Consider the following 12894-nt stretch of genomic DNA (forward strand, 5'->3'; position numbering starts at 1 on the left):
TAGGCCCTGTCCGTATGACAGGGAGAGCCTTATACAGGGTGTCTCTCAGGGTGCAATGTAATGCCTCTCCCGCCAAAAAAAAGGGAAAAAACTTCTGCTAATCCCAGCATGATCACTTTTATTTCTTTTAAAAAGTTTTAAACTATTATGTTGCATTTTTACTATAAAATTATCACTTCACGGGATTTATTGCAACAAGATATTGATAATAAGATATTGTTGCAATAAATCCCGTGAAGTGGTAATTTAAAAAAGTTATCAACGTATTTTAACTATTATTTTCCCTTACAGCTAGTATGGGCCGTCTTCGGCGGTCTATGCGTGTTGGCCATGGTGGCCATCTTTGCCATGAGCGCGCGCATAGTCAAGCGTGTGCTCTCCGCCCTACGGCCCGCTGCGCCCGCGCCGCTCGCCCCGCTACGCCACCGCCCCGCGTGGTTCAAGCTGCAGTTTCGACCGTGAGTACTTTGATTTAAGATTCATTTTAGCCTAGGCGCAGACCATCGATTTTTCGTCGGCCGATAGTTTAGTCCGGCGGTTGATCAGTATGGACATGTATGGAAGTGCGCACATTACACCGATTTGATTTGGCCGATTCTTCATACAAATTAAAATCGGGCCCAACTATCGGCCAACTAAAAATCGGTGGTCTGCACCTAGTCTTAGGTCTTGCTGCTGGATTTGATTGTGACCTAAATGAAAATTTTGCAGGGTTTTTATTTTTGAATGATGAATCAAGATGCTGGCTGGCGATAGTACTTTAGTCAGCTTGCGATGCTCATTTGTTTTTTATAGGTAAAACGTATACGTCATCATTTGTTTTTACGGATCTATGAGTGTTATTGTTTTTTACGTGTTTATTGCATCTGATCCGGGTGCATATTTACTACGGATATTGCTAGTGATATGTTATCTAACGGTGATAAGATTAAGAACGATATTAGTACTAACTAGTTCGTTTCCATTGACAACAAAAAGATACTTTTAGTGTAAGTACCTACATAAAGCAACTGTACGCCATTTTTAGCGTGGAAAGGTGTCACCTCTAAGCCTAAGAAGGTGAAGCGTAGGTCTATCTACATGACAACAATACTTGCTATTGTTAGTCATCAAAAAAGCTCCTGAAAACATTAATAGGTAATCGTACTAAAATTGCTATAATGTATGCTATTTATTGTTCCTAAAACTTCTGGAAGGAGAGGCTTTTTACAACAGCATGTTTTTTTTAAGTGTTCAACATTTTTCAACATTTTTACCTGACTGTGCCGGAAGAAGGGTTATGATTTTCCTAAAAAGTGTTCTAAAACAATTGAAAGCCTACTTCTTCCGTCCATCTACGTATACCGACTCAAACCCATCTTATATTATGCCATCCTTAATGATTATCATTTGATCACAAAGAAAAATAATGAAATTATCTTATATTAGGTACTTTCATAATCCAATGTAATATGAATGTTATTCCCATAAGAATGAGAATGCGGACATTTCTAATATCCGAAAGTTGTGTGTATGACAAGAACACGCTTTGATCGCCTCTCAAGGCGCTTTAGCTTACGAGAAAAATATTCTTTATTATACCTACTTAATACATAATTTTGTTACTTTATATTAGCGTCCAACACAGACGGATTCTGACGTTATGAGTACAGCGTCAAATGTTAGTGACACCCAAATTAGCCAAAAAGTTCGCAACACGTGCTGTCAACTTTTACTCGACTTTTTGGCCACTTTGGGTGTCACGAATTACATTATGACTAGACATCGGATTATATGCATTTGCATTATTGCATATGCAAACGCATATAATGCTATTTTTATAGCGTTATTGCATATTTTGGTACTTTTTCATTGACAGTGCTTATTTTAGTATTTATACGTGTTAGACGTGTTCTTCGCCGGCGCCGTCCCCACGCCAAACATCAACACATCGCCCTCGCACGCACTGCGAGCGATCCGTACCAGTGTTGCCAGTCGGGTCTTGTCAGAAATGACCAGAAATATAAAAAAATGTAACCTTTTTGAAGAAAAAGTAACCTTCATACGGGGGGGGGGGGGGGGGGGGGTTGCGGAGCGAAAATGAATGACCATTCCATGAAGACCGAAAAGTGACCGGTCGTATAAAAACGTTTCCTGGATTTGCGTTTTATTATCGAAAAACATTCGCTAAAATTCATTTTTTTTAACAAACAATAAATCAAATTCATGTTTAAATGCAGTTTATGACATAATTTTTAAATTGTCACTATTAATATTTTTTACTATATTTATATTGTCACAAGAATTAATATATTTATATTGTCACAAGAATTACAACCAATAAGTACCTATATAATTAATTAATTATGTATTGTGAAAATAAAGTTAATTCTAATAATGTTTTTTTGATTGTGCATATTTTGTGCATATTTCGCCCTTTTTTAGTGCATATTTGCATGCATATTTTGGCATTTTGATAGTGCATATAATCCGATGTCTAATTATGACGCTGACTGAACAGTGTGCTTACCATGAGTTTACGTTTGGTGTGCTCTATTCACTAGTGAGCACACCTAACGTAAACTCATGGTAAGCACACAGAGCATTTATTGTGACTATTGCTGTTGTTGTAAGAAAAACACCTATTTCAACTATCAAAGATGTGCTTTAGTTAAGGATTGGGCATGGCTACTTGATACCTTTTGTAGGTACTTAACATTAATTGATTTCTTTGAAGCAAGAATATCTAAAAGTCTAATAGGTCTAAAGTCTAATAACTTAGCTATTGAACTAAGTTCGGTTCTAGTTTCCTAAAAAATTTTTTTAGTCCGTCATGTTTAATATCAAAAAATATTAGATTCATATATTTTTATTTGTCAATCTAACAAATAATTACATAGTTATGGTGCGTTGAATTTCAGCGCGACGTCACAAAGTGCGGCACTTTTATGCACTCATTGACGTCACGGGCCTCTTCTTATGAACTTTGGCGCGCTTTATGTCTTTAAATTTTCATTAGTTTGAAAAAGTGAAAAATACGTGTAGAGTATTTTTTGATAAGTTAACTGACGGATTAATTAAAACTCTTGCTTTTTGACCCAGGAAACATCCCTATTACAACTGGGAGTTTTACCGAAACCAATGAGATATAAATAGAGCTTAAGATCGATAGCTTAGGGTACATAATAACAAGATCGGCACTTCATTTATAAGAAGTAGAAATAGAACATAATTTTCCCAATTTTCCAGGTAAGTATTGCCTGATTGCCTAAAGATAGTTTAGCTTCCCACCTTTGTAACTTTGAAGCTGAAAAAACATAAAAGTTGCAGGATTCTAGATTTATTTGCAAAACTAATACACGTTAGTTTGGAAACCTATAGAGACGCTTTGCACATTTAAAACTAAAACCGTGAATGTGGTAAAAAAAGTCTTAGCAACATCGACTAAATGTGAATTTGCTTCTACAGCAACATTGCCGAGTATTTTTATTGGATGAAGAAAAGTAATAATAATATACAAAGACACAGCCAAAACACCGACTTATGGTTTTAAAAATGAAAGATATGAAATATATCAATGAAAGATATAGATTTTCCTGAATAGATTAGGAAAAATTTACTTAAACACTCTACAGTAGACTGCATTAAGAATTTTTTTTTCATTCTGAAACAGATTTACACAAACCTTTTTTCTTTATTAATAAAATACTTTTTTCTAAGTAGTCAAAGATAGCACTACATAACGTGTCATAAACATATCTGCGTATTGACTCTAGCATATATGACGAAAGTCCCTCCTCTTAAGCTCGCGAGAAAGCACTACCTTTATCCTGATTTTTTTCTACAACCCTATTTTTTTAAATCGTCAGTTCATCAAATAGGTGGACATTCTATAGGTAGTACGTTTGTCTAAACGTGGTTTTCATTCAAGAACCCATTTATTCCATCAGTCGGCGATGCTGGAGCTTATAATTTTTTTAATCAATAATATCTAAATATACAGTGTGTCCGGGCTTGTAGTGATCAAACTTTAAGGGCGAAATCTAGGGACAATTTTATCGATAAAAGTACTTCAAATTTGGGGCTTGACCAATTTATCGCAAAATTACAAGGATTTAAGTTTTTCATTTTTAGTTTTCACCTCTTCCTTCAAAAACAAGCGAAAGCGTGGGTAGCTTAACATTAATGAGCAAATATTTTATATCATGCGATAGCCAATAAAAATATGTATTAGTAGAAGTAGAAAATAGACACAAGTTTCATACATTTTATGGAAGTAAGAATGGATTGAATTAGAAAAATACATAACTTTTTTCACTTCTTTTTCAGTTATTTTCCAATACAAGAAAAACCAGGTCGTTAAAGTATGTTTTTTTTGCATTGTATTTTTAGTATTTGAGCTATTCTACAAAACGAGTGTAAATTTATTAGTCTACGTCTATTAGTTTCGACGTAATTGTTAAACAAAGATACCCCTTCCCAGCCGCTTCCATAGTGCGTCGGAATAGGTTGTGTGATTCTTTCAGGCAGTGCATTTTCGCATGTTAGCAGCGCTATGGAGCCGGCTGGGAAGGGGTATCTTTGTTCAACAATTGCGTCGAAACTAATAGACGTAGACTAATAAAATTACATTCGTTTTGTAGAATAGCTCAAACACTAAGAATACAATGCAAATAAAACATACTTTAACGACCTGGTTTTTCTTGTGTTGGAAAATAACTGAAAAGGAAGTGAAAAAAGTCATGTATTTTTCTAATTAAATCCATTCTTACTCCCATAAAATGTATGAAACTTGTGTCTGTTTTCTACTTCTACTAATACATAATTTTATTGGCTTTCGCATGATATAAAATATTTGCTTTTTAATGTTAAGCTAGCCACGCTTTCACTTGTTTTTGAAGGAAGAGGTGAAAACTAAAAATTAAAAACTTAAATCCTTGTGATTTTGCGATAAATGGGTCAAGCCCCAAATTTGAAGTATTTTCGTCGATAAAATTGTCTTTAGATTACGCCCTTAAAGTTTGATCACTACATGCCCGGACACACTGTATAAAAGGAGAAACTGACTGACTGACTGACAGATCAACGCACAGCCTAAACGGCTAAACGTAGGCACTTGAAATTTGGAAGGGACGTAGCTTAGGTACCGTAGAGGTGCACTAAGAAAGGAATTCCCGCAATTCCCACGGGAACGGGAATTAGCGGGAAAAACGGGATTCACGCGTACGAAGTCGCGGGCGGCCGCTAGTTTTTACATAGATAGCTTATATGTATAAGAAAGATGATGGTATGGATACAATGAAATCGTTTAAGTATTTCTGTGCTTAAACGATTTCAATGTATCCACACCACACCCTACACACGTATAGATTAAACAAAGCCCCGATAAGGTTGCTCGAAAGAAATGTTGCCAACACAAAGAAATTTTCTGAATAAAATAGCTTTCAGTGATCCAGAATTTCGGTTTTCACCTTAAAAGAATGTCGTAAGCACTTTTCGGTCTAAATTCGTCATGTAGAAAACAATGATCTGTTTTTTCTTTGCGTTATTTGAAAGGAGTAAATTGGGGTGTGCTTTCAGCCATAAAATTTCATGAATATAATATAATAGATCTAATAATAAAGTATAAAGTCTGACACTTTTGTAGTCATTATCATAATCATTTCAGCCATCGGACGTCCACTGCTGAACATAGGCCTCCCCTAATGCTTTCCACGTTGATCGATTGGTAGCGGCCTGCGTCCAGCGCTTCCCTGCTACCTTTACGATGTCATTGGTCCACCTTGTAGGTGGACGTCCCACGCTGCGTTTTCCGGTACGCGGCCTCCATTCCAAAACCTTGACAAAATACAGATCAATACCATAAACCAGAACTCTAACATACTCGTAGTACTCCGCTACGTAAGGCTCTAAGCCACGGCCGATTTCAGCAATTTGTTTCACTATCAATCCCTAATTTTTAAGTGATCCCTATGGTAACACATAACAGGCATTTTGTTTTCATAGGGTTCACTTAAAAATTAGGGATTGATGGTGAAAACGGGCATTAGAGTAACATTTTAGCGACTTCGTGTAATTACGAGTACTGTAGTCAAAAACAATTTAAGTTATTTTTTGCGTGATAGAGTCATAAACGTCCATCCATCCCCACCAACTTTAACAACTATAATAATTATTAACAGGATTTATTATCACTGTTTAAATAGAGTAGAATTGGGATTGAAATCTACGACCAAGTAGGTTCACTTCTGAGGATTTTCCATAATTAATATCTGTCACTTAGTCATTTGACAGGGACCCGTTGGCCCGTTACAAACGTTTGGATTATTAAGTAGACGCTAATTAACCTTTATTTAGATCAGTTGAGATTTTATAAGATAAGGGATGTAATCCATACTATAATAAATCCGAAAGTAACGTCGGTCTGCCCGTTACGTTTTAACTATTTAGCTGAAGTGGGAAAGATAGTTTGAAATTCAGAGAAAAACATAGGATAGCTTTATAACCGTTTTAAAAGGGGATACGCTTGCGACAATGTCTTTATGAGACTTACTAAAATTCAGGCGAGGGTAGTCGGGGTCCTTGCTAGTTGCTTTAAGCAATCGAATATAATAATAATAATAAATAAATATCCTTAGACATTTTACACTGCGCTTCTAGTCCCAAACTAAGCAAAGCTTGTACTATGGGTACTAGACAACGGATATAAACGTACTTAAATAGTTTTTTTTTTTTGTAAATACATACTTATTATACATAGAAAACACCCAGTCCAATACAAACAAATATGTTCATGCACACAAATGTTTGTACTGTGCGGGAATCGAACCCGCTACCTCTGGAATAGTAGTCCGTTTCAACCACTACACCAAACGGCCGACACCAAATGCTACAAACAACATTCGTATTATACTTCTTGCAACTCACGAAGGTGAGTGAGCTTTACTTGTGTGTGTACGTGTACATTCACATAACCACGGTAATACTATCATACAGTATTGTAAATTCGCGAATGTGCCACAGTAATAAACGGACGATGTGTTGTTTTTTAAACAGTAAGCGCTCTTTTTTTATAAAAATAATTACAAGTAGTACCTATTTATACAGAGTGTTAGGTAAATAGGTTTATAAGCCGACATTAGCCCAGTTAACATTAAATGGTATGGTGAAGTCAGTGATATCATTTTATTTTTTGAATTTTCATACAAAATAAAATTTATAAAATCAGATTGGTATGAAAATGAAAAATTTTGTTTTTATTAAAATGATGATATATTTTTTCTGACATAACCATAATGCACATGTTAACGTGGGCTAGTGTCGGCTTGTAAACCCATTTACCTAACACCCTGTATAATAATCAAGCATTTTGTACGCCTCAGTCGAGGCGCATACATTTTACGGTCGCCGCAAATTTATAAGATTTGTTACTAAATTTTTTTTTAATTAAATCTACTAATCACAAAACAACGTGCATTTTTATCCTATTTCATTCACTAAGTATTTTATTTGTCAAAATAAAAAATTACATTCACAAAACTAGATAAAAATTCTTAGTAGGCAGATGTAATGAATAGGGTCCTATAGTCCGATTTTTAATTAATTCGACGGAATTCTGACAGCTGTCATTTTTTGACAATTCAGATGTAATAAGCCTTCATTGCTTTGAATGATGATGATCAATTCAATGTAGGTACACTAATTATTATGTACATTTTAGAGTTTAAATAGAAAAAAACCTGTTTTTAACACAGTAAAACCACATTATTATTTTAACGAAAATATGTATTGATCATCAATCATCATTATCGTCGTCATAATCAACTTGGATTATAAAATTGGCATCTTGTTAAATTGGTTATTTTATGAACCTAAGATTTTATTAACAAAAGGATTTTCATAAAAAAGGTTTGTAACCCATGGATTATTGGCCAGGGAGTCCAGTAATAGAAAAATAATTTCCCAATTTTTTTTATAACTTCAAAAATATGATAATAAAAATTCAAATAACCATTTTGAAATGATCAGTACATTTTTAAGCCTTAGTTTTTCAAGTGAAACCTTAAATTCAAGAAAGGATTATTTTTTAATTTGTGAAAATGCTCTCCATTCATAATGGGAATGTTTCAATGTTGACAACACTTCTGAAATGTCAAAATTCCGTCGAATTAAAAATCAGAGTTTAGGTGGGCAGCCCTATCGCATGTTGTCATACCGTGACGTTCCGCGCGGCTGTTGACATTTATTTCAAAAATATGGTCGAGTTGGAATACTGTATAGATAGTATTACCGTGACATAACGATGGTACATAATGTCTATCAAAACTTTTGAAAAACGAACAGTAGCGAGCCACCACACATGTAAAGCTCACTTGCCTTTGTGAATTGCAACAACTATACATGACTCGAAGTGTTCATCATCATCATCAACAGCCGTTTACAGTCCACTACTGGACTACGAGTATGAGCCTCCTCCACTATAGTGGAGGGTTTTGCCATAATCTCCACGCTTGGCAGGCGGGTTGGAGATCGCAGTTTGAAAGATTGATGTTTTTCAGAGAGCGCTGCTGCCCATTCTCTGTTTGATGTGTAGTCCCTAAGTCGCCTCTTACGACACCCGCGGGAAGAGTAGGGGTTGGTGACAAATGTATTCTACTCTGCCATCACCACACGGTGACTCGAAGTGTTATTTCTCCGTAATTCTATCGGCCAAACATCCATACAAAATGCCTGAAGACTTATCCCGTGAGATAAAAGGAAATACGGTAACAAATAGCGTACCGGAATCATGAAATATCCAGAACATTATTAATTCAGGCAACGTCACGGCACCGTTGCTTACTTTTTTATCGTTAACGTTATCCGTTATCGTTATTAGATGATAATGGGCGCGACAATACCGCAGCCGTTTTGGCGTCCTTATCCCATTATTCGCGTAATCAAAATCAAAGAGAGATTAAATTGCGAATTAATGTAAATGTAACATTTCAATGTCTCTTTGTTTACAAGTTGCCTGTTTCTATAAAAATGACGGAAATGACATTTTAAAACAGTAGGCTAACAAACGTGGAAGATTTTATTATGGAGTTAATTGTAGCAAAACGTAACCTACTAAGATTTTTTTAATGCATTTTAAACAAAGCAGGTATTTGACCACAATCCCATCTAGTGTTAAGGGGGATGAAGTCTAGGATGGCACTTCTACCATGTAAGTGCCTTAGGGGCCGTCCATATATTACGTCATTCTAAATTAGGGGGGGGGGTTGGTCTGCGGATGACGGTAAATGATAGATAGGGGGGGGGGGGTGTTTCGAAATTGACGTCATTCTTATTTATTTATTTATAGTTTATTGTTCACGTACAAAACGATTATTTCTAAAAATAAATTTCTTCCAGCACACCTAGTAAGTGAGACTGCAAATGTGAGAGGCGGCTAAGGCGCGTACAATACTAAAATAACTCATAATAAACATACATAATGCAACATAGATGTACACAAATACAGTAATAACTACAGATAAAATACTCTAACAATAATATACATATAATACTAGCTGCCCGCCCCGGCTTCGCCCGTGGTAGGTTCTTACATTATACATACAGTGTGAGTCACGTTAAAGTGGGTGAAACTAGACCTATTTTTATCGACAAAAAAGAGGTCAAATATTTTTTTTTTAATTTTTTATAGATTTTTTTTTCTTCCAGTTATTTATTGCAAAGAAATCGTAATAACTTTTAAACTAAGAGGTATATCCTGATCAAATAAAAACAGTAATAATGCTAAATAATAGGCGATACTAAAAAAATACATAAAATACTCAGAAAATGCCAACAAATAATAAAAAAATATACTTTTTGAAAAAAATCTGCTTTTAAATACGTGTTTTTTTGGTTATTTGATAAATTTCTCCAAAAAATGCCCCTATAACAGGTGGTTTTTGTTACTTTGTATTATTCTCTATCGTATTATCTTTGTAAAACCAAAAATCGCATGTCTCTATCGATATCATAACGTTTGCAATGATCGTTTGAACTAAGCCTCTCCGGGCGCGCCAGTCAACGCTTCGTTAACAACGAAACTGAAAATGGGTCTAGATTTGTAATTTTGATAAATATTAAGTCATTAAGACATAAATTGGTCATTAAGAAATGACGATAGGATGATTGTGGGGGGGGGGGGGGTCTAAAATCTGAAAAAATCGATGACGTAATGGACGGCCCCCTATTCACTCTCGTCTTGAAAAGGCCCGTATTCGGGAAACACAGTGTTCTTCATAAAATATTACATCATCCGTACATTCTTCACACCATACGGAATAGTATAATGTCGAATCACACGTGTTCCTGACGTCATAACGAATCTTCGCTTTTTCGCTTTTGGCTACGACATGATCCTTATCAAGGGGAAATTGAAATTTATATCATGCTCCATAACCTTGAATATAGCAGTTAATTAGAAGAATTTCTTTTATCCTTTTCTTTGAAGTCGATGTAGACGCCTATTGGGAGGGTATCAGTTTTTTGTTGGCATCTTAAATTAATTAATTAATAACATGCCTACAGTTTCTTATTTATTAAGGAAAAGTTTAAGGATATTTCAACAGAATTTTATTCAATAAAGCTTTTATTACGGGGTTATGTAACAGGCAAATATTGTTTTTTACAGTCTTTATGATACATATCGAACAATCAATGTTTTTGCCTATTTATAAATCATTAGTTATGTAGTCTTTTGAGGTTGTTGATGTATTTGTGGAAAAAACCATCGCCGTTTGACATTTATCATCGTCATCGTCATCTCAGCCATAGAACGTCCACTGCTGAACATAGGCCTCTCCCAATGCTTTCCATGTTGCCCAGTTGGTAGCGGCCTGCATCCAGCGCCTTCCTGCTACCTTTACAATGTCGTCGGCCCGTTTGATATTAGCAACTTTTAAAGAAATTCCCGATAATTGTATTAGCTACATATTGAAGAATCTAATGTGCAATCTTTCTTATGTACCTGAATCATTGAAGATTAATACCTTGTAGTGGGATACACAATGGTAAACATTTTCTTCTTCTTTCTTCTTTCTTTTCAGCCAAATGACGTCCACTGCTGGACAAAGGCCTCCCCCAAGGTTTTCCACAATGAACGGTCCTGCGCTGCCCGCATCCAGGCTCTTCCCGCGACCTTTACCAGATCGTCGGTCCACCTAGTAGGAGGCCTGCCCACGCTACGTCTTCCAGCCCGTGGTCGCCACTCAAGAACTTTCCTGCCCCAACGGCCATCGTCTCTACGAGCTATGTGCCCCGCCCACTGCCACTTGATTTTAGCAATTCTGCGAGCTATGTCAGTTACTTTGGTTCTCCTGCGGATCTCCTCATTTCTGATTCGATCACGCAGGGAAACTCCGAGCATAGCCCGCTCCATCGCCCTTTGGGTGACCTTGAGCCTTCTTATGAGGCCCATAGTAAGCGACCACGTCTCAGATCCGTATACCATCACTGGCAACACGCATTGGTCAAACATTTTCTACCCATACTTATTTAACCGTGATTGTCGAAATTACTATTCTTTCTTAAATAAGGTTAACTAATAAAATAGGTTCTTATATTCTACCTTGTGCTCGCCTGTAATTGTTCCCAGAGAACAAAGCAATTTTAAATAATTAAACAATGACAAAGGGCGAAACGTGAAAGTGTTTCGCGTAATAAATATTATTAAGGCTAGAGTTCAGTGCGCTCAAGCACTCCACGTGGCTTCTTACGTCTGCTATTTAATTTATCATGAAGTAGTGACAATATTTTATGTTACTTTTTGAGTCACATTTGATTAAAGTAGATGTTAAACGTGAGTCATATTAATTGATCGATGGAACAGGGAAGGTGTTAAGGTATAGCGTCGCTTTTTGACTAGTCTTTATTTTCATTAAAAGTTTTGCAATATGTAATGTGCTAATATGCTATGTAAATATGCTCATTCGTGACGCGATCTGTCATTTCCCTATGACCGCGATCGCGCCAATGCAGCAATGATGGCGACCTGCACGCGTTGGTGTAGTTGAAACATAATAACGATGAAGCCCAGACTGTAAACTGTTTGTATACCTATTACAAATAAATAAATAAATAAATTAAGCATCGCTACTAGGCTCTACAATAGTAGAGTTGAACTCCCACGATGATATGGATGAACTGAGTTAGATTAATCGATTCCTGACACATAATGAAAATGACTGAAAATGATCTTGTAAGGAGGTTTGTCCGTCTTGTTCTGGTCTGATGTCTGACACCTGGATTTTACATAAGAAACGTATTAGTTTGCAATCCTTTTATTATTATTGTGTTCAACATAAAAATCGTGATAATACTTCAATAAGTTCTTATCATGTTTGTACATGGAAAAGCGAAATATTTCTTGCGGCTTTCATATTAAAAGTTAATTTGTAGACATGAATGCATTCGCCCACGTAATTTATGACGGACATGTGAAAACAACACCGTACTGTATGTATACCTAACAAAACAACCGATCGTGTCGGATTCCCCCAAAATATTGCCTCATTTCAACCCTTTTAGATTATCCTCCCCATGTAACCTCATGGAATGATAAGTCCGTTCTTTTTTGGCAGTGCGTTGTCAGTCAGTAAATCATGAAGCTGTTTTACAAACTTCTATGTAATATTTTGTATCCACTGAGATGACAACGGATTAGCAAGCTGAAGGCAATGGGAACGGATGATGGGGCAGCAAGGTCCACGAGTGGAGGCCACGTACCGGAAAACGTAGCAGGAAGGCGCTGGATGCAGGCCGCTACCAACCGGGCGATGTGGAAATCATTGGTGGAGGCCTATGTTCAGCAGTGGACGTCCTGTGGCTGGAATGCTGATGAGGTTTGTGAGATGAACCTTTGTGTCAGAAAACTTTAGGATT

At 36.3% G+C, this 12894-nt stretch overlaps 1 protein-coding gene across 2 annotated transcripts in view; it reads left to right on the top strand.

Annotated features, from left to right (window-relative positions):
- LOC114366754 (fibroblast growth factor receptor 3) overlaps positions 1-12894 on the top strand; it is a 166659-nt gene that overhangs the window by 19132 nt on the left and 134633 nt on the right. For both annotated transcript variants that reach the window (XM_028323722.1, XM_028323723.1), the window contains exon 6: positions 292-458. In XM_028323722.1, the coding sequence (XP_028179523.1) occupies positions 292-458 (167 nt within the window). The remainder of the gene's footprint in view (positions 1-291; positions 459-12894) is intronic.

The sequence above is a fragment of the Ostrinia furnacalis genome, unplaced genomic scaffold (assembly GCF_004193835.3).
Source record: "Ostrinia furnacalis isolate ACB-3 unplaced genomic scaffold, ASM419383v2 OfSCF0682, whole genome shotgun sequence".
In the NCBI taxonomy this organism is placed as follows: domain Eukaryota; kingdom Metazoa; phylum Arthropoda; class Insecta; order Lepidoptera; family Crambidae; genus Ostrinia; species Ostrinia furnacalis.